Source organism: Artemia sp. Qi Xiang Cuo, chromosome 7, assembly GCF_049724085.1.
Source record: "Artemia sp. Qi Xiang Cuo chromosome 7, ASM4972408v1, whole genome shotgun sequence".
Taxonomy (NCBI): domain Eukaryota; kingdom Metazoa; phylum Arthropoda; class Branchiopoda; order Anostraca; family Artemiidae; genus Artemia; species Artemia sp. Qi Xiang Cuo.
The window spans coordinates 59,469,152-59,492,858 of NC_142800.1; the positions used below are offsets into that span (position 1 = coordinate 59,469,152).

General features: G+C 35.4%; 1 protein-coding gene across 2 annotated transcripts in view; it reads left to right on the forward strand.

The window, feature by feature from the left end:
• Positions 1-21,150, forward strand: part of LOC148950508 (uncharacterized) — an 88,136-nt gene extending 66,986 nt beyond the window's left edge. For both annotated transcript variants that reach the window (XM_089092441.1, XM_089092440.1), the window contains exons 14-17: positions 7,838-8,085; positions 12,738-12,906; positions 17,446-17,549; positions 20,825-21,150. In XM_089092441.1, coding sequence (XP_088948567.1) covers positions 7,838-8,085; positions 12,738-12,906; positions 17,446-17,549; positions 20,825-21,008 — 705 coding nt within the window. In that variant the 3' untranslated portion in view covers positions 21,009-21,150. The remainder of the gene's footprint in view (positions 1-7,837; positions 8,086-12,737; positions 12,907-17,445; positions 17,550-20,824) is intronic.
• Positions 21,151-23,707: the final 2,557 nt, after the last annotated feature.

Here is a 23,707-nt window from a genome sequence, read left to right on the forward strand (position 1 = left end):
AAAGAGAGGCAGATTGAGGCTAATGAAGAATTTAAGAAAGCTTATAGTGTAAATAATTATAGATAGTTTTAGTCGGTTGTTAAAATTTTGATCCAAGGCCTGGAATAAGAGGAGATATCCTGCCAGTTAACGTGGCCAGATTATTTTAAAGATAGGGACTGAGGATCTGTCAAGGTGAATGAGCTGAATGGCTCAGTAGTTATAAATTTAGGTCCATGGAGGATGTCATAGCCTTTAAGACACTATGAATATGATTTAACTAGGTCTGCGTCTCAACAGGAAATACGGGATCAATTGAAAAGGATGCAGGGTAATTCGTACCCAGGGACATATGATATATCTACAAAAATACCCTAAGGTTAGGAAGGGTGACTAATACCCATGCTGGCCTCAATTTTCTCGTTCATCGTGGAAAAAGCTTGTTGACCTCGCTCATGGGGCACTTCGGTAGCTGTATTTCCCTAAAAAGGTGATAAGAAGTCACATGATAACTTCAGGTATCATTTACCCAATTTGGTAAGTTTTAAGGCTTTGGAATTTAGGTTAAGAAATTGTTTAAGAAATGAGGAAATAAGTAGACCAGTTCAAGCGGGATTCAGATTGACGTTTAGTACTGTTTTCCATATTTTTACTTTGGAGGCACTGAGAAGGGAATATGTAGAGAGAGAAAAGGTTGGCAATTTGTAGCATTTTTTAGACCTGGAGAGTGCTTTCATCTCGGTAAATAGGAAGTTGTTAATTGAAAGTCTGTTAGAAATAAGCCCACTTGGGATAGCTTTATGAAAAATAATGGAGCTTCTAATGTATATTTGAATTGGTTTAGGCTATGGTTACTGTTACTCGCGGAAGAAGAAAGCTCTAGTGGCGGATAATAGAAAAAATCTTCTGAAACCATTATATATAATGTAGGATTATTTAGAAAAGAAGACTTGGTGTTGAATGCTAAAAATAATCAGTAGTATTAGTATTTAGCGGTAAATAAAAGGTCGAATCTGAGGTTAGAGTTAATTTGAAGGACAAATGTAAAGGTCAAAGAGGAATTTGCTGATTTGGGTGATAAGTTTGGCGGGCTAAATGAGATGACTAGGCATGTTGTGGATTGTAATTTTCAGGGGTAATAGGCTAATAAATATGCTATTCAAGTTCCATTTATTTGGGTTGAATAAAGAGGATTTGAGGAATTCGTTGTTGGGGAGGGGCGATAGTTCTGACTTTTAGGCCTTGTGAAATACAGATCCTTTTTTTATACCTTCCCTTGTTTTTTCCCAATGTGTGGTTGTGCGAATGAGAATCACTTTCGTTTTGCATCCGAGCAAGACAAGGTGTTTGAGTTGCGGAATGAATGTTTTGGAAGAGTGTCTGGGAGTGAGTGTTGGCTAGTTGAGCCAGTTGGCTAGTTGGCTAGTTGAGCAAATTTTAAAGAGGAATGCGTGTGCTACTAAACAGTTATGAAAGCTCGTTTGCATAGGGGCTAAATATAGAGAATTATGTTTGATGGGATATTTTGTTAAGATTTGTTATGGATGTTGTTCGTTATTAATTAAAAAAAAACTTTCCGACAAATAAGTTTTTCAAAGAAAAGTAAAGGCCATTTTAAACATAAGCTCAGCAGATACAAATACCTTTTAACATTCAAACTAAAAACGACCAGAAATTACTATTAAAGAATAAATGAAACCCAAAACGAAAAGAAATTAAATAAAGACTCATAGCAAAAAATATACAACAATTAATAATCTAAATGTGTAAATAGATATTAAAGCGAGTAATGCTCACATTGAATACGAAAACCAAGCATAGAAAGGAAAAAAGTGTTTTTCTATTTAATTATAGATTAAACTTCAAACGAACATAAGTTAAATAAACAACCAATGCGAAAAAACATACAATATATATTGATGTTTATGAAGAAATAAACATTAAAGCTAGTGAAACTTCAATTGAATATAAAAATAAAGGTTGAAACGAATAAAATTAACTACAAACAAGAGTTTGGGTATCGTCTCACTGCAGAAGCCTAAAACCTACTGCGTCATTGGCGCTTTACTAAAAACAATTCTTTGAAATATTTTCACTTTTGTAACTTTAAGAAATCAAAAATTAATTAAGATTTTAGGGAATAAATATCAGCATATATATATTAAATTGACAATGCACATTTTTTTTCAGTAGATTCATTTCAATTTTTTCTTAGTAAGGTACAAATTATATTCTGGCTTTTAGAAAGCATAGGGGTTTTGAACCCTACTCACATTAATTTATGCTCGTTTCGAGTTTGACTCTAATATTTATTTTAATTTTTGTTCGTTTTATGTTTCATTTATTTATTTATACTGACTTGGGGTAGTTGTATGCTTGGTAAATTATATGATAGTCCGGACGCCAGGTGTTGAAAATGTGAACCATAAACTGATAGAATTGAATAAATTTAAGAATGCTCAAACACCTTAAAGACTAAAATAACTTTGTAGATTCAAGAATATAAATGACTCTTGCTTGTGAGTGGTAGAACAGTTCGAAACTTGACATTTTATCATATTATGGAGTTTCATGCAAGAAATTACATGTTCCACAAAGTTTGAGGTGCAGTTTTCCGCTCAAATAGAAATGCCTAGAAGCCATAGAATGTTTTCATAACAAACTAACACGATTAGTTACAAAAAATAGCAGAGTTAAAAAAAATGGCAAAACTATATGAGTCTTGAACAGTTTTGGAAAGTATAAATAAAATCAAGTTGAATATTAGATATAAAATGATATTAATTGTTGAAAGATCTATCAGTTCAAGATTTTTTTTTCACTGTAATTTTTATTTTCATTTTCAATGCTGTAAGAACTGGAAAATAATAAATTTGTAATATACGAGTAATTCATTTTCAGTGAAGCACCAATGTCACAGAAGGCTTCAGATTTTTACAGTTAAAGAATAGGGCAGTATCCAAATTTTGCTTATAGTGAAACTATATTTGTCTTGACCAATCTTGAAAAGAACTAATGAACTAAACTAAATATTTGATGCATAATGATATTACTTGCTAAAAGCTCATCAGTTCAAAATTTTACTGTAATTTTAATATTTATTTTCAATATTAAGTACAAAAGAAAACATTTGTAATATAATTCGTTTTCAGTAAAGTGCCAATGACGCAGTAGGTTTTAGACTTCTGCAGTGAGACGATACCCAAACTCTTGTTTGTAGTTATTTTTATTCGATTCAAACTTGATTTGCATATTCAATTTAAGTTTCACTCATTTTAAGATTTATTTATTCATTTACATTAATATATATTGTATTCTTGTTCGCATTGATTGTTGATTTAATTTCTGTTCGTTTTACGTTTCATTTATACTTTAATAGCAAAATATTTGTTTTCGTTTTAAGCTTGATTTTCATATTCAATCGAAGCATTACTCGCTTTAAGATCTATTTATTCATTTATATTATTACTTGTTGTATTTTTTTTGCTATGATTGTTTATTTAATTTCTGTTCGTTTTGGGTTTCATTTATTCTTTAATAGTAATTTCTGGTCATTTTGAATTTGAATTTTAACAATTATTTGTAACTACTGAGCTTAAGTTTAAAATGGCCTTTAGTTTTCTTTGAAAAACTTATTTTTCGGAAAGTTTTTTTTTATTAATTTTTGCTCGTTTTCGATTGCAAAAAGTTTCAAGTTTTTATGACATGGGGGCGGGGGGTGCTTACTGTCCGATTATTCTTGACTTTAAAAAACGGATCTAGAACTTTCAATTTAAATCGAATGAGGCTTTTTTCAAAGTCTATACGATTAATTCTTTGATAAAAACCTTATATATGAACAATAGACAGCTGGAATAACTTGCGGACAGCGATTGACAACAATGAATGGATTGATAAAATAGCTCCAATTAGGGGGTTTAGACCATTTCACTTGCTGGCACAAAGTGATCACGGCTGTTTGGAATTGACCTTAATAGGAATTTGTGTGCCAAAGCAATTTTGCATCTATCACAGAGTATGTATTTTAACCTTATAATTGGATAATTATAATAGATTTCCTATGTGTTCTTCCCATACAAAATCCCTTTCCATAAGTTATAAACCCCCTTTAATAAGTTATGCCCCAGGGCATAACTTACAACGCCTACCCCTGGGCCCTGGTGGGCTGTGTCGACACCGGAGTTTTTTGTTATCAGAACTTTGAACTATTTCAACAAAATGTCTATCCCAAAATTATTATGTGATGCATTTACGGCGTGGAGGAGGTAAAGGGGCTAGTTGCCCTTCAATCTCTGTTGACTCTTAAAAAGTGAACAAGAACATTCAATTTTCAATCGAATGAGCCCTCTCTAAAGCTTATACAAGCATCCCTTCTATAAGAAATAATATGAAGGATTTGGAGAATCCTTAAATTTCAATCCTTGCCCTGAGGGCTTTGGGCGAGTTGTAATCAAAGACCTAATTTCCGGAACTTAAAACTACGTTTATGGCTGTCTTAAAATTTTGATTGGATGTGTTTGGGGAAAAGGTGGGCGTGAGAGGGGGGTTAGTTGCCCTCAAATCACTTTTGACTATTACAAAGGGCACTAGCCCTTGAAATTTCAGATCTAATGAGCCCTTTTTTTGAAGTTTCTACGACAGCGCCTTCTATAAAAAACCTTTTGTGCCCCCTGGGCATAACTTAAAACCCTTGACCTCAGGGCTTTGGGGGATTATCCTCCTCAAAAATATTCTTTCTGTCTGCAAACAAACTACGCTGAACAAAAGGGCTATCTCAAAATTTGGATTGGATGTGTTAGGGGGAATGATGGGCGGGGGGGGGGGGCTAGTTGCCTTCCAATCACTTTCGACTATTAAAAAGAGCACTAGCCCTTTGAATTTACAATTGAATGAGCCTTTTTTGAAGTTTCTACGACAACGCCTTCTATAAAACCCTTAAATGCCCCCAGGGCATAACTTAAAACTCTTGCCCTGAGGGTTGTGGGGGAGTGTCATCCTCAAAAACTTATTTTCTATGTGGAAATCAACTACACTGAACAAAAAGGCTATCTCAAAATTTTGATTGGATGTGTTTGGGGAAATGATGGGCGTGGGGGAGGGCTAGTTGCCCTCCAATCACTTTCGACTATTAAAAAGGGCCCTAGCCCTTTAATTTCCAATCGAATGAGCCTGTTTTGAAGTTTCTAGGGCAACGCCTTCTATAAAAACCTTATATGCCCCAGGGCATAACTTAAAACCCTTGCCGTGATGGTTGTGGGGGATTGTCCTCCTCAAAAAAATATTTTCGATCCGGAAATCAACTACGCTGAACAAAAATGGCGATATCAAAATTTTGATTGGATGTGTTTGGGGGAATGATGGGCGTCGGGGGGGGGGCTAGTAGCCCTCCAATCAGTTTTGACTATTAAAAAGGGCACAATCCCTTTGAATTTCCAATCGAATGAGCATTTTTTGAAGTTTCTAAGTCAACGCCTTCAATAAAAACCTTACATGTCCCGAGGGCATAACTTAAAACCCTCGCCTTGAGGGTTGTGGGGGAGTGTCCTCCTAAAAAATATATTGTCGATTTGAAAATCAACTACGATGAACAAAATGGCCATCTCAAAATTTTGATTGGATGTGTTTAGGGGAATGATGGGCGTGGGGGGGGCTAGTTGCCCTCCAATCACTTTCGACTATTAAAAAGGGCACTATCTCTTTGAACCTCCAATCGAATGAACTTTTTTTGAAGTTTCTACAACAACGCCTTCTATAGAAACCTTATATGCCCCCAGGGCTTAACTTAAAACCCTTGCCCTGAGGGTTTTGGGGGAGTGTCCTCCTCCTCAAAAATATATTTTCTGTCTGGAAATCAACTACGCTGAACAAAATAGCTATCTGAAAATTTTGATTGAATGTGTTTGGGGGAATGATGGGCATGGGAGGGGGAAGGCGGCTAGTTACACTCCAATCATTTTCGACTATTAAAAAGGGCACTAGCCCTTTAATTTCCAATCGAACGAGCATGTTTTGAAGTTTCTACGACAACTCCTTATATAATAACCTTATATGCCCCCAGGGCATAACTTAAAACCCTTGCCCTGATGGTTGTGGGGGAGTATCCTCCTCAAATATATATTTTCTATCTGAAAATCAACTATGCTGAACAAAATGGCTATCTCAAAACTTTGATTGGATGTGTTTGGGAGAATGATGGGCGTTGGGGGGGGGAGGGTTAGTTGCCCTCCAATCATTTTCGACTATTAAAAAGGGCACTAGAACTCTCGATTTTTAATCGAATGAGCCCCCTTTGAAGCTTCTACGACGACCACTTCCATATGAAGTGCCTCTGGGAAAAAAAAGATAATAAATAATAAAACATTGGAGCCGAATGGCCTTTACTGACAACGCTTTCTATAAAAACCTTATATGCCCCCAGGGCATAACTTAAAACCCTTGCCCTGAGGGTTGTGGGGGAGTATCCTCCTCAAAAATACATTTTCTATCTGAGAATCCACAACGCTGAACAAAATGGATCTCTGAAAATTTCGATTGTATGTGTGTGGGGAAATGATTAGCTTGGGGAGGGGGAGGGGGCTAGTTACACTTCAATCACTTTCGACTATTAAAAAAGGCAGTAGCTCCTTAATTTCCAATCGAATGAGCCTGTTTTGAAGCTTCTACGACAACGCCTTCTATAAAAACCTTATATGCACCCAGGGCATAACTTAAAACCCTTGCCCTGAGGGTTGTGGGGGAGTATCCTCCTCAAAAATATATTTTGTATCTGGAAATCAACTACGCTGAACAAGATGGCTATCTCAAAATTTTGATTGGATGTGTGGGGGAATGATGGTCATGGGGGGGGGGCTAGATGCCCGCCAATCACTTTCGACTATTAAAAAGGGCACTAGCCCTTTAATTTCCAATCGAATGAGCCTGTTTTGAAGTTTCTATGACAACGCCTTTTATAAAAACCTTATACGTCCCCAGGGCATAACTTAAAACCCTTGCCCTTAGGGTTGTGGGGGAGTGTCTTCCTCAAAATATTTTCTATCTGGAAATCAACTACGCTGAACAAAATGGCTATCTGAAAATTTTGATTGGATGTGTTTGGGGAAATGATGGGCGAGGGGGGGAGGGGGCTAGTTACACTCCAATCACTTTCGACTATTAAAAAAGGGCACTAGCTCTTTAATTTCCAATCGAATGAGCATGTTTTGAAGTTTCTACGACAACGCCTTCTATAAAAACTTTATATGCCCCCAGGGCATAACTTAAAACCCTTGCCCTGATGGTTGTGGGGGAGTATCCTCCTCAAAAATACATCTTCTATCTGAATATCAAGTATGCTGAACAAAATGGGTATCTCACAACTTTGATTGGATGTGTTTGGTGGAATAATCGGCATGAGGGGGGGGGGGGCTTGTTGCCCCCCCATCATTTTCAACTATTAAAAAGGGCACTAGAACTCTCGATTTCCAATCGAATGAGCCCCCTTTGAAGCTTTTACGATGACCCCATCCATATGAAGTGCCTCTGGGAAAAAAAATAATAAATAATAATAAAACATTGGAGCCGTATGGCCTTTACTACAGGCAACGCTACAGCGTTGCCTCTGAAAAAGCTCACCTTGTTGTGTGTGTGTGTGTTTTTTTGTTTTTTGTCTGTTGCTTTGGCCCTCGGGCTTTTGAAATAAAATCTTATATTATCTATCATAATCATATTTAAGAAATTTATCAAAAGAAAAAGAAACATTTACCTGACAGACATTTGGGTGTCGTACAATCCCTTACAGTTAACGAAAAAACTATTAAACTGTTTTCGGTTATTTATTTTTATCTCCTTTCTTCATATTTATATTCCCGTCTCGTTTCAGTTTTCTCGTCTAATGTCTGTGGATCTCTGCCTCTCTTTTCATAACTGCTGTGTTCTTATCAATGAATATCATGAATTGGGTAGTTTATTGGATCTTATCAATAAGTATAAAATTGCTACTGGAAGTACAATGCCGGAGGGAATGGTTATGTTTTTCACCCTAGAAATGTTGGAAATAATGGACGTCCTGAAGTCATTAAAGTTCATTCATGGTGATATCAAGCCTGATAATGTTCTTATTCAATGCATGTATGTTTTTTTCTTTTTTTTACTATAGGCTACCAGTTAGGACTATCAAGACATCCATAGCATGTACCACTTTTGTATCTAAGCCTATATAAAGAGATGTTAAAGTCAGATGGACGTATTGTGAGAGAATTAACTGATCTACACACAGTGTATTTTTAGAAACAGCTGTATGCTGTAATGATGTAAATTTTTTTTTTCAAATATGTCTTACTTGTTGAGTTTTTTTTTTCTTAAAGCCTGGTTCTTTTAGGACTTAAAGTTTGTCTTTTAACATCCCTCCTACTCCTCTTCCCAAAATATGTTTCCTTTGATTTTAAATCTCAACAAGGTGTATGGATGACCTTTTTATCTGTGCTTAGTGGGTTTCGGGTTTCTTTTTGCAAATCCTTCTGTCAAAGGCGACCCAATAAATATTCGAGCATTAAATGCTTAAGCACAAGAATCGTTTAATGTATAAAGAAAAAGTGAAAACTGGCGAGCATATAATATCAATCACGCAGAAAAATCCTGGGTGTAAAGGCCAAAATCGGAACCTTAGTACGTCCTCAAAGCGTCGTATTACGTTTTGAATCGTTTCAAAAATTCAAATGAGGTTTTAATAGCACAAGACAGTCTTGAAATGAGTAAAAAAAATGCTGCTGGTTGCACTGGGCCTCTCACTTTTGTCCTCAGATCATAAGAATGTCGTCTAAATGTCATAAAACGCTGTTAAAAAAAAAGAAAAAGTTTATAGCCTACGAGAATCGTTAAATTAAAAACTGTAGATGAGACCCAAGCTATGCTGAAAATCCCTCGAAAGGGAGGCGTAAATTATATCACAAGAGTATCGGGAGCGTTTTGCAACATTGTCAATTTTCAGGAAATCGTTTTGATAGCGTACGCAAGTCTTGAATAGGTACAAATGAGTCTGTGATCGCAGTGGTAGTCTCCAAAAATTTGCCAGGTCATTCTAGCGCAGCGTATGAGGCCATAAATCCGGAAGGTGGACCTCATTTCTCCAAAATAATAAAGTTATCAGACATGTCATATGTCGTATCCCTAGGGGGTTTATACCCTCCCCTCCCTGCTAGTAAAAGGAGGATAAGAAAATAATTGTAAAAATCAGAAGAAAAATTATTATGTACAAAAAGCGAGAAATCAAGAAGTTCTTGTACAACAAACATGAGGGTGGGGGGGGGGGGATGGAGTGTTGGTCACAACAAAAGCCTCGGTGATGACGGCCTTTGTATAAAAGGCTTTAGCTGCTTTCGAGGTGTGACATGATTTGAGGTCTACTATGTTATACAATACTTACTCAGCTCCTTCTCTGGGAAGGAAACCCTGCCTGTAAGGCATTGTAGTGGCATCGGGAAGGACACTTAACGCGCTTGCCTAGTCAGAACAGTTATTGAAAAAAAGGCTGCAGATTGACCTTGAGGACCTTGGGGAACTTATAGCTCAGTAACGAAACAGTCTGCTCTGAATTTCGATTGATAGATACTTCTACTGGGTTTGTTTGTTTGTTTTAACTGCATCTCCAAGTGTAAAATCATATAATGACCACTATGGGTGGAGACAGGTACAAAGCCTCCATTCGACTGGAGATTTTAGGATTTTTTGTCTGATTTTAAATCGGCTTAAGTATTTTGTGTAGACTTGAGTGGGATTTATTACTCCCTGACTTGCATTGAAGGAAGGGCTAGCTATATTATTTATAATGGGCTGCCTCTTCAATGTATTATTATATTTGTAGGCATGAATGTATAATGAGTTGGAGGTAATAGGCTTGAGATTTAAATCGACTTAAGCGCCTCGTGTAAGCTTGAGGAGGAGCCTTTTACTCCCTCTGCTGCCTCTAGGTGTTATGTGTGTGTAATTCCAAGAGGCATAAACATTGAATAAACAAAGAGGAAAGGAAAATTTTTTTCATAGAAATTAACTTAGAACAAACCTTGGTAATAATTAATTAAAATTGCCTGTGGAAACAAACAGCTAATTCATAACTTAAAACGAACATAAGTTATTGCTTCGCAGATTATATAAGATGTATCTACAAATTGGCTTAACTAACTCAAGATATTTCCCTATATTTGTAAAATTAAAAAACTAACAGTTTGCCGAAAACACAAAACCGACACCAAAAAAAAAGAAAAGGATGCTCTCGTAGGAGCAGAAAAGTTCATAAGTAGCCTACAAAAAATAAAAGACGGTAATTATGTTCGTTATATTATATTATATAAAGACTATATAATTATAATCCTTTAAAAAAAGTGACTTTACAAAAGTCAAGCAAGCTCAGTTTTAGACTCAGTTTCCCTCTTTCTAGAGCTGTAATAAATGAGTTTAAGATGAGTAGATCATATTTATCGGTGAAAAATGATATATTATTAAAAATCGGACGAAAGGTAAGGGGTATGATGTAGCAAAGATGATAACAAGATGTGTATATGCTTATCTTGCAACATTTTAAAACATATTCAAACGTTAGTGATTGAGGCGCGCATTTGAAAGCGCTATCACCAGTGAAATCGTCTTAAGATATTTGACTGTAATTTTAATGCTGCTTCATAGACTATTCTTACTATTCTTACTTTTGGTATAAAACGTAACGCTAAATGGCAGTAGTTTTTTTCTGTATTTCAGCCCCTCTTATCAACATGATTATCTTATATGAAACTTGGAAATGTAGTGGCAAAATAGAGGAACCAGTAATACATGAGGCGCCTTTTGAGGGGAAGCCTTTGAGCCATGACCCTATCATAGCTACCAACCAAAAGAAAGAAAGATGTGGAGAAAATATTTTTTCCACAAAAGAAAATGCGTGGTTTTAGATCGTAACCCCCCCCCCAAATTATTGTAAAATGGCATTTGTTCACTTGACCATTTTTTGCATTATCTTTTCCGAACCCAGTCTTTTTCTTTCTTTTTTCATGTTGCATAGTCTAGGCTATTTTTTCCTGTTCTCTGTCTAATAAAAACGGAAGACAGTGTAATGTTCTTTTTATTGTCAAGAATGTCTTGATGGTATCATGAACATATCATTAATCATAGACAAATCAATAGCGCTGCCTAAAAAAAGAGCGAAGTGGGCACCATGTATTTTTTTTTTTTTTTTTTTTTTTTTTTTTTTTTTACCAAGGTCTTCATATGGAAGGAGTTGTCGTAGAAACTTCGGAAGAAGCTCATTCGATTGTAAATTAAAAGTTCTAGCGCCCTTTTAAGAGTAAAAAACGATTGGAGGGAAACCAGCGCCCCTCCCTCATATCTTTTCCCCCAAAGACATCTGATCAAGATTTTGTTTTAGCCATCTTGTTCAGCATAGTTAAAAGGTTCAATAACTATGTATTTGGGGATGACAACATCATACCCCCCCATCTCTTGGTGTAAGGGCTGTAAGTTACACAATTCGCCCATTGTATACATATAGTAGGCTATTTGGTATCGGGAAATTGAACAAGTTTGACCTTTTGTGTCAAAAAGGCCAAGGGCATTCAGGTAAAGCTTTCATGGAATGTTGAAGAGAGTTTTCAACTAAATCAAAACACGCTTTGTGCATGTGGGTTGCCAAAAGAGCGTATCCCTGGAGTGACTTAGAGTATTAAGTGGAACTTTCAGGGAACGATGAGGGGAATGATCAATGACCAAAATGCAATGTGTGCACGCTACTACTACTACGGGTATTACCACCACCACTAGTACTACTGCTATTAGCCCTACATCTGCTATTTCTTTTCCGACTACTACAAAGGCTGAGGGTACTAAGGTGAAAATTTCAGGAAATGTTGAGAAGAAGTTGAACTAAGTCAAAACACACTATGTGCATAACAGTTGTCAAAAGGGCACATCAGCAATATCTTAGGTACGGCTTACCTTATTAAGTTGAAACTTCCAGGGCATGATGAGGGGGATGTTCGACTGACCAAAAAGGAATATATGCATACTACAACTGCTGCTACTGTTACTACTAGTACTATTGCAACTATTATGGCTCCTACTACTACTAAAGCCAAGGGTATAAAGGTGAAAATTTCAGGGAAAATACACTAATTTTTTTTTTTATGTTTTTGATTTTTAAACAAAATAAATTTTAAATTTTTTCTCTTTTTTAACTTTCATAAATCTAAATTTGTTTATTAAGACTTTCAGGAATGAATATCAGAATATACCAAATTCATTCGTTTTTTCAATAATGTTGGCTATGAATAACTATGATGGTAATTTTTTCCTTTTTTTGTGATAAAATGAGAAATAAAGTACTGCTCAAAGAAAGTATTGTTTTCAGTAAGTGCAAATTATGTTCTGGTCTTTAGAAGGCACGGAGAGCGTCAGCTCTACTTTTCTTAGTGTCTCCTCGTTTTGAGTTTGAATCGGTTGTTTATTGTTATTTCTGTTTTTTGGGTTTCATTTATTTGTTGATGGTGACTTATGGTAGTTTTACGCTATAAAAATTATTTAACTTTATTTCTGCTCATCTTTGGTCTAATGTAGCTCTTTACTATTCTTTGAAGAAACTTATTTTGTGGAAAAAGTTTGTTGTATAATGTCTATAAATATTTGTCTTCTTTTCTATATTGTGTGTTTTTTTTATATAAAAAAAAAACAGATTATACGACTTTTAATAGATTAGTTTTTATGTGTCGACATCTTTTGAATTTTGTTTTAATTATTTACAGGCCAGACGGGAATTTCAGTCTCAAACGAAAGCCTTGCTTAAAGCTGATTGATTTTGGTCGAGCCATTGATGTTTCATTGTATCCCCCCTCAACGGCTTTTACTCATGTACTTAAAACAAAAGATTTCCAATGCTTGGAGATGCAGAAAAACTTACCATGGACTTACCAGGTACACTCCCTATGACGAAATAAAATGATAATATATAAACTATAGGTAGAACTTTTAATTAAGACAGAGGAAAGTTTTATTTGTTATTTAGGTACGCTATTTTGATTTTCTTTAATTATAAATGGAAAAGCAGCGTGGTCTAAGAAATTATTTCCTGTGATTATTTCTTGAAAATGAAACCTATTATTTGTTCATAAGCAATTACTAACCTTACTTACTTCATCCCGTTTGACGGGTTTAACCTTCTTAATGCTCCTTAACCTTCTATTACATTATCTTTAGCGATTTGGTGCAATGTTTCTTCATAAGAAAATCATTACCTTTCTCCTCTTCCTCACTATCAACTGCAAATATGGAAACCATTAGAAATGATGCAATGGTGCAATGGTGCAATGTTAGAAATGGTGCAATGTTTCTTCATAAGAAAATCATTACCTTTCTCCTCTTCCTCACTATCAACTGCAACATATGGAAACCATTAGAAATGATGCAATGGTGCAATGGTGCAATGTTAGAAATGGTGCAATGTTTCTTCATAAGAAAATCATTACCTTTCTCCTGTTCCTCACTATCAACTGCAAATATGGAAACAATTAGAAATGATAAATAATCTTGTCAAAAGCTAAATTGCAAAAAAAAAAAAAAAAAAAAAAAACGGGTCAAGAAGAGATTTTTTTTTTCTTAACATTATAACCTGACAGCCATGATCGACAATACTTACAAAGACCCTGACCTCTCAGGTATTAAAGTGTTTTAATGGCACATCTTCTCAAACAAAGAAAGTCATGATGAGCAAATCAAAGGTCAAGGTCATCCTTTTTTACCATTAGTGTTGGGCGATATCTTAATTAAACGATATATCGATATTTTGATATTTTTACCAACGCATTAGTATGGTTCAACTTCTAGCTGTCTGGCCGGTTTAGTTGAATCCTGTGTTTGTCCTTTGCGGACTTCTACTTCAAATTTGGAGTTCACAGTGGTTCCAGGCTCTAAAACTTGTGATGAACAAGTGTATGGTAAATAGTGTTGGGCGGTATTAGATATCGTATATCGAAACCTAAAAATCGATATCGAAAACGATGTTATTTTGGCTTTTTCTGGCATCTACCCGTGAACGTCTAGCAGAAAATATCCAACATAGAAATTTTTTTCGCAAATGGGAAGAAGAATAATGTATTCAATCCACTGACTCATAAATGCTGATATACAGCATGCACTGGTGTATCCCTAAGTTGACAAAGGCATGTTCTTAAACTACGTTTAGTGTGTGCGGACTCTCAAATGTTGCTGATAACCTCCAAAAGTCTTGGCTACATAAAATATCTTCTAAGCTTATAAGCCTTGCTCAGATCACAATCCAGGTCAGGTCACGATTGCCACATACTCTAATTCACGTTTCTGAAGTTGTGTATTAACTATGACGATTATCTCCAAGTTAAGAGTAAAACAGCAAGAGACATGGATTTGGCCTTACTGGAATCTGTATCAAAAGAAGCAAGTGCCGTCACAACTGCAGTGCCGTGATTCAGCCACTGCAGAATCAAGCCAGTTTGTGGGAAGTTTCAACAGTCAATGCAAAGCAAGCCTCGCCAGCAGCTACATCTATCATAGCCCTCCAGATTTTTATCAGAGAGTCTTTAATTCCAGAAAAACTGATCCGTTAGAGCTGTGAAACACTCGTGATGCGAATTCAACAAATACAAGAATGAACTTGTCATAAAGTTGATGTCCATGTCCGCCACCAATGTCCTTTCTGAAAGTGGATTCCAGCCTGATCAGTTATTCAAATAGTTAGTGGTAACAAACTGTTAGTAAGAAGCAACTCAGCCCAATAACAACCGAAACTCTAAAACACGGAATCTTGATAACAATAGATAAATCAAATGAATTGGCTTTTTATGCCGACTCCAGATATATAAAATTCATCAAGTTTCATGTACTCATCAAAACTTACGAACCTCAGATAATTTATACAAAAATCTATACAGAAATTGCTTTTAGACAGAGTGGGAACGCCTCTAAAAAGTCAAATCATCTTAATAAAAATCGCACCATCAGATTCGGCATATCAGAAAATCATACTGCAAGGATTTCTAGCTTCCATGTGGAAAAATGTGAAATTTTGAAATTTTCACATTTAGCGTGTTTATTAGTTCTGTTGTTTTTTCATTTTTTTACAGGGGGTGAACGCATCAAACGCAATGGTCATATAAGATAGGGAGAGGGCTTGCTCAACCGGAAATTACTGTTCTAATTCCCCATTTTGTGACCAAAACGATCGGAGAGACGAAGGGCAACTAGATTTACACTCCCTTCCACGCTCCTTTTTCCCAAAGTCATCCGATCAACATATTGATATAGCCATTTTGATCAGTATAGTTGAAGGGTCAAGTAATCATGTCTCTGGGGATGACACAGCCCTGCAAGTCCCTGGGGAAAGGGTTCTAAGTTATGAAATGTATCCAGTGTTTACAAGTAATATTTTTTATTGGGAAGTAAACAGACATTTTTGGGGGCGTGTGATTTTTCTGTGGGGGTAGTTTTCTGCGGGGGAGGGGAATTTTCTGCGGAGGAATTTTCCAAGGGGAGAATTTTTTGTAGAGAGGGAAGTTTCCGCGGATGAACTTTCAAAGGGAAACTACACACGGGGGAATTATTATACGAAATTAATTTTATTTGACCTACTTTCTCTTTACCAATTGAATTTTTATATTTGAAGATATTCTGGGGAAATAGCCCAGGTAAAATTTTCAAAGGAGTTAAAGTTGTCTGGGGGATATTTTTGTGGGGGTGGTAATTTTCCGCAGTACAAATTCTCCATGGGTGAATTTTACCTAGGAGAAACCTTCCATTGAGACATTGGGTGGGGAGAATTTCCAGGAAAAATTTTCCACGGAGGGAGGATTTCTGGCATAATTTGAAAAATCATTAAAAATTAAAAGAAAAACAAGTCTTTTTTCAAACGAAAGCAAGTTAAAAACACTTTTCCAGGCTGAATTACCGCAAGAGATTTTTTTATGTGGAATTTTCTTCAGGGATACCATTGTCTGGGGGAAGGGGAATCTTACGTGGGAGAATCTTTCCAAGAATTTTTTTTTGGTAGATTTTCCATAGAGAGAAAAGTGGGATCTTCCAGCATTATTTGAAAAACGATCAGAACTTAAATTAAAAAAATATTTTTTCAACTAAAAGTAAGGAGCAACATTAAAACGAACAGAAAATACCCCGTCTACGAGGGTGGATAAACTTTGGCACGAAGAGCGAGGTATTGAGGAGGGGTTATCCCCCTTATGTACGGGAAAAATTTCGGCTCTTTTAAGTTTTAATGTTGCTCCTTTTTTCAGTTGAAAAAAAAAATGATTTTTTTTTATCTAATCACTGAACCAAGGCTGAACCAATTCTCAGTGGAAAATATTGACATGTTACTGATTTGAATTTTTGGCAAAAATAGCCAGTAGTTTTTTTTTCTTTATCCTGAGCCCGAGTAATTCCAAATCAGGGTTTTTGTAATGTTCATGGAAGTTTATATGTATTTTATTAAAAATTTAAATAATGTGCACTAAAAATTTAAATTAAAATGTGCAAGATACTCTTTATTTGCAATTTTTTTTATTGAATTTTGACAAACACTAAAGTTAATCTGAGCAAATAATTGATCAGAAATATCGAAATCGATATATCGATTATCGAAAGTAAAAATATCGATATATCGTTTAATTAAGACAAACCTGCCACTACACAGCCTGAACTTGCCCTCCCTTACTTTTTCCCGTTTTTGCGCCTCAAAAAACTTCGGAAAGGCAAGCATTTTGGGACAATGGAAGGAATTAAATCAATTAGTATACACATCATTAAACAACATTCTGGAGGAGGACTAACGCAATGGATTGAGACGCTAGAAATCTTGCTTTTTATTCATTTCATGTCACTCATTGCGTCATGATGATAAACAACTAGGGTGTTTGATCAAATGACTGGCTTTATCGTTTTACCTAGCCACAAACACTAAGAACAAAGAACTAAGTTATTCGGTTTTGCAAATCGAGACCCTACGCCAAGAAGGGCAAACTGATAACATTTCTTTGAACTCCAAAAATTAAGAATTTGGATAAAGATTAATTAGACCTCTTTTGTTTACAAATTACTACTACTGTGAGCCAACTTATAAGGATTCCTATCCATATTTTTCGAAAAATATAGGATTATTTTGTCTCGCACAGAAAATTGTCTATCTCACCAGCGCTTAAGTTGAAATTTCATCTTAGTCATTTGAATCTGTATGACAATTTGTTCACGCTTATGAATCCATACAATCCATACTAATCGCACTAGTAATTAAATAATATAATTACAACTATTATTTCTTGTATCAATTGTGATTATAGGCTAACTAACATCATTTATAATCAGGCTCATACTAGTTGTGATGCTGGTAATGTTTAAATCCGTAAGTGTCAAATTCAGTCCATATATAGTTCATGCTCTGTCTACTTTTCCCGATATTGTAATTTATTTGGTTTTTTTTGTTGTCCTTAGTTGGATGCATACAATTTTGCGTGTACTATTGCTACATTACTCAGTGGAAACTTCCAGAAGCCAGCTGAAATGAGAGGAGAATTCAAGTTTTGCTGCTTGAAAAGGTTAGATTTCTTCTTCTTTTTTTAAGTATATTAAGTTATCGTAGTTTATTACTTGCTTACCTATCTTTCCAATAAAAGAGTAAATGTGCCTGATATTTCTCTTATTTGGCTCTGACTGTAGCAGCTCTCTTATCTGTAACAGCGCAAATATCCTTTTTGGCGAAGTAAGCAATTATTCTATCTATCTATAAAAATAAGCATGGAATTACCAAAGATTTGATCTTCCTTTAATTCATAATTCTTTTCGTTTTTTTCTCTTTTTTATAATTCATTAAAATGCACAGCAGTTCTAGACGCTTTATTTTACTTTAACGCGTTTTTTCCTTCCTTTTCTAAGAATAAATTAATATGGATAACACAGCTAGACATACAGCTGTTTTAAGACCGGCTAATGATTCGTTTGTTAGTTTTAAAAATAAAGTAGCACTTACTTATAACTGATGTAAATACTTCCTTTTAAATTTTGTTGTGGAGTTAACATATAGAAAAAGAAAATCAGTAGTTTAAGTGTTCATATTAGCCTGATCTAGTCTGGATTTAAAAATAAGGCCAAGCTCAACATAACAGCCAAAAATTAGCAAATTTACGAAACTATGGAGAAAATCAGCATCAATGGAATGGAGCCCCCCCCCTTTATTGTGGGTGCCCTAAATGTATTGTTGTTGTTGTTTTTGCATTTTTTTTTTTAGAATAATCTCTCTGTCTTTTAATCTCTCAAGTACTGGATTCTGTTCTAATTGCTAATTGTGCTTTTCTATCTTTTTTATGAAACAATTTGCCGGAAAACTTGTCGCCGAATGTTTTTTGCCGTTGTTAATATTCCGAAAGTATGCAGTACCACACCGTGCTTTCAAATGGAGTCAATGGCTTTCCTTTTGTTTAGTTGTTGTTCTTGCCCAGACAATTGAGTTTGTTACCTTATCACTTCTTTGCATAACTATCAAATTCATGTTATTTTTATTTTCTTGTTTTTCATTTCAGAATTTTAATTATTGTAATTTAGCGTTAAAGTAAAATGGAAAGTAAAATAGAGTTATTGAACGGGGTAAGACTTTTAAAGTGAAATAAAGAAGCTTGTTTTTTTACTCTATTCATTTCTTTTCACTATTATATTGTAAGTATTTTTATTTTCTTGTTGTTTTCTGCATACTTTCTTGTTGTTTTCTGCTACTTTTCTGCATAAAGTAGGTTTTTTTTTTTTTTTTAACTAAGATAACCGGTCCTTTCACGTCATCAATTATCTAGCTGCGACACTTTCAAATATATATGCGGTGAAAACAAAGTCAAATTTGTTTAAATTAGAAGACTAAGTAGGGTGGTTTATTAGAGACAGAAAGTTTTCACAAAAATTAGCAAAGAAAATATTCCCTTTAACGTCATTCCCTGCTTTCAAATGTGAGTCCAAAAGCTTTTTTCTTCCTTTTTTCTACTTTTTCCTAACAAAGAAAAAAACGATCCCACCGAAGTCCAATACTGTGTAAATTACTTAATTAAAACTCTTCCATGAATCGCTAAAGTTGTTTATTCTTTTTGTTTGTGACCTAAATGGTCAAATTTCAACGCTATACACTATTTTATTAATTCGGATGTGATAATTAAAAGGGCAACATACGTCATTTTTGTAACTTTACAGGAGAGCCAAAAACCAGAAATAAGTTTGTCGTCTGTGGTGGTCCCTCTGAAGAATGCGGCTGATGGAGATTAAGGGAACATATCCTAAACCAATTTTCTATGATCCTTTCAGTGGTATAAATTAAATTCAGAAATTCCGAGCGAATTCAAAATTATTCCATTCTATGGCGTATGTCTCCTTTTTCGTATAGATAAGATAATCATCTTCTGTTAAAATTATTCTGAGCAAATGCAAAATTAATCCATTTTTTGGCGTATGTCTCCTTTTTCTTTGACAAAAAAGAGACAAATGCCAGTTCCCCTCTTTGTAACGTTACAAGATAGGACAATTCTGACTGTACCATTCAATTCTTCGTTTTGAGTTTATCCACGACACATGCATAACTCATTTTTGACCAAAATGGAATATTTCGCCCTTTTAATTATCACAGCCGAATTGCTTTTATCGCTTTCTGACAAAGTTGAATCAATACAACAGAATGTACTAGCAAAGGGCCCCTTATGTAATAGGTCGTTACAATTTAACTGGAATTAAAAAAAAAGTATTTGTACATTTAATGGCGTTATAATTGGTGGTAATTACCTTTTCTCTTCAAATGTCAGTTTTGGCTCTTTGAAAGTTTTTTAAAGTGCTTTTCTTATAAATGGCTCAAGAGCTACCGTTAATTTTTGGCGATCTCGGAAAAATCTAAATTTTTAATTTCATGGAATTGATTAAAGTCCATAAGAAACTTTGACAACCATGTTTCTTTAACGTCATTTCTATGAAAAAAAATAACCTGTCCACCGATTCTCGTTTTATCCTATTTTCCCACATGCTGTTTTTTTTTTGCCGAAAATGGGGCAATTTTGTGGAAAGCAGGGGATTTTTGGGAGGAAGATTGGCAAAACCACTAAGATCCGTATAACTTAAAATATCTTAACGTGTGTAGATAAACACGTCCAAAATAATTAAAATCCAGCAAGGTTGAAAACATTTTGTATAGAGAGAAACCTGAAGCAATCGCTGCAACTTCGTCTATATTCATTTACTTTTTAAGTTTATTTATTTATTTAAGTTTATTTAATTTTTAAGTTTATTAAAGTTATTTATTTCTTTAAAGTTTACTTCTTTTCCCTTCCTTGTATGTATGTACGTATTTATAACCCATCGTAGAAATAGGAAAATGATGGAGTGCAATTAAAACAATGAAAAGAAAATCAACACTCAAAAACAACTACAAACATTAGTCCTACACATTAAAAATGACATTTTGCCATTCATGGCCAGTTTGCTTACTTAATATTTGAGCGTTAAGCTCACATAGCTTAGCACATGGATCAGACAAGTCATATTTTCTCATGAGGTACGTGTTACGGGTCCATGGGACTCGCCACAGAAACTTAGCATACCTAAAAATACAAGCTCCATTTTAAGACTATCAACTTCGCTAAATATTTGGTAAAAAGGCATTAAATACAAAACATTTGGCATGGCTACACTATCATAAACCTTTGCTAGAAGGCCTCTATTCAAATGGAATTTGAAGAGTGCCATAAGAACGAGGGATTTTGCCAAGTTAAATTCGCCTTGTGATTTTTTTTTTTTTTGGAAATGTTCTGCTTTCTTTTATGTACGTATTTAGACTTGACTCCTTTTTTAGATGGCACAACCCTATATGGCATGAATTTTTTTCTGCTTTGTTGAATATCCCAAGCTGTGATGAAACGCCCGATTACCAGCACATCAATAGCCTTTTGACCTCAGTATTTGAGCAATGTTTTGCCAAAGACCTACCTTCAAACGTGGCTCAAATGGGGAACGTACTCAAGACAAAATTGAAATAAAAGGCAAACATTACTTTCGTGCCTAAGGTTGTTTTTCGTGCCTTTTACTTATTTTATTCAAATCATTTTATATTTTAGAGAATTTATCTGGATGCAGAAATTTTTGACTTTTGCTTTTAGTAAAACCTCACAGTTTGACAAAGTTTTTGCATGATGCTAAATTATACGATCTGCTGTCTTAGCTGCATGTAGGCCTAATCGTTCAGGGTGGGAGGGAGCCCCAGGCCTCTCTCTTCATATAGAAGCGTCTGCCATCTTCGAGGTTGGTGAAGGATTTCAGGGTCCCCATACCTCTAGGGACCCAAGTCCCCTGTATAGATAGATGTATAATTTTTAAGCTTGGGATTTGTATCTTCTATTCAAATAGCAGTATTACTGATCAATGGCAAAAAGAGAAAAAATTAATTCAAAAGACGAGAAAAGTGCGTAAAAAATAACAAAAAAGATTTGATTAAAAATTCGAAAGAAGCTCTGTATCTTTGTCAAAATACAAATCGTTTTTAATTCATGTGAGAATCAATATACTTTTCAAATCTTAGCACAAGTTTTGAATTCCTTGACCGTGCCCCGAAGTGTGCAAGATGTTTTCTAGATGTTTCTCTTATAAATGAATTTTTAAGTTGGGGGGGATATGATAAAGTATGACTAAAGCTTATTTAGCTAACAGACACCTTGTAATGTCGTGCAGAAGCAGAATTTTTCATCTCTTTGTTTTCTATGACCATGCAAAGGGATAAGAACATAATTGTGTTGTGGGGTAACATGACGGATTTCATGTTATTTGTTTTTACCAGTGATGGGGGGGGGGGCAATCCCCCTGCAGTTAGGTAGTATTAAAATATTGAAATTAAAACAAATTGGTCTGGTATGGTGAACGTGAAAATGAAGAAAAAAATATTCTTCTGCAATGCAGAATTTTCTTCAGTTTAAGATTTTTTCTTTCTAGCTACTTGCAGTATGCGCGGGAAACAAAGCGAAATTGTCCTAGCTCCGAAAAGAAACCCGAGATGAAGTTTCTACATCTCTTCTAAATCCCTAGGAAATAGTTCGAAATAGTTCCGGAAAAATAAATCCGAATATCCCCAACTCTGCATGTTTTTTTGTAATTAAATTTCTTATTTTTATAGAAAATTCTGAAATTTTTATGCATGTAAAACCCAGGCGCACAAGTAGACTGAAACAAGTCCAGCTGCGATCCAACTCGTAGTTCGTTTGTGTTTTTATTCTTTTCTATTGCACATGTACGGGACAGGGCTGTCAGATCTCAACCATATTCGGTAGGAATTCTAAGCTTTGTGCTGGTGGCACTTGTCTTGTCTTTTGTTTACGCCTTTTTGGGGTGAAAACATGATCCGACCTCGCTTGGTGATAAAAGGGGGAGACGCTAAGGAATTCTTGTCATTACGACATCTAAGAGAAAAACAACATCGAATTTGAACCAAGACTTCCTAGAAATTAAGAGTAAGTATCCTAGTTATACTTTTAGGGAGTCTGTACTTGATGCAACCATAGTGAGGAGGAGGGAGAGGATCATTATTCTTGTTATCAGAATATCCAGCAAAAGGGATTATCGAATCCCAATCAAACTGTGTGGGAAGTCATAGTGGGTGTCCTTGTAAGGTATTTTGGGTGTCAAGACAATTTCCATTTCCTATGTTTGTGTTGGGGGAGGGGTAGGGGGTCCCTAAATCCTTGTAATCAGGACACCTATCTGAAAAGCAGGTTGAATCTCCACCAAAATATGTGGGAAATATGAGCTAAAGTCCTAGTTATGTTGTTTTTTTTTCAGACCCGATAAACGAATGTTTTTGGATCTTAACCAAAGCTGATTGGAAGTAAGAATAAATGTCCTAGCTTTGGCTTTAGGGACGCCCTTTACCATTTTAAACATCGTAAGGGGAGGGATCCTAGATTTTTGTCAACGCGACATGCAACAGGACTGTCTGTCAGATCTCAACCAAACTTGGTAGGGAGTAAAAGCTAGTTATGCTTTGGGGGAATCAGGACCCGATCGGACTTATGAAAGCGAGGCCCCTAAATTCTTTTCGTCAGGACATTTAGTAGGAGTTTCCGGAATTCCACCAGACTTGGTTGGAAGTAAAAGTAATTGAGAGGAGGAGACACATTTTTGTCATCACGGCATCTAAATAAAACAACTTGTCCGATCTCAGCCCCAGTGGGTGGGAATTTAGAATTTGTGGCTAAGTCCTGCAGTTTGAGAGTTCATATCTGAACTAAGCTATGACGGGGTGAGGGAGTCCCAAAATTCTTGTTATGGCATTTACAAGAATCGTTGGATCTTATCCAAACTCGGGGGTAAATATGAGAAAATAATGCCCTAGTCATGGTTTTTCGGGATCAGGACACGATCCAAACTGTGTGGGGCCGAAAAATGGGATTCTTAAAATGTAATTGGACAATTTTTTGGGTAGGTTCTCAAAATCTATTTCCATCTATTCAATTACTAGAGAGACTGGCGGAATTCTTTGATTAACCCTTTTCAACAGTTATAATTATGATTCTGGATGTCCGTTAACGATCGGACCTTTGTGGGAGAAGGGTTTCATTTTCGTAATCCGCATACGTAAGAAGGGCATATTTGAATAAAATTTGGTATTGAGTAACAACTGGGACTAATCTTGCGTCTTTGGGGGGATTTGGCTAATACCACAGACAAGGTTGCTTGTGTTATGGCACGC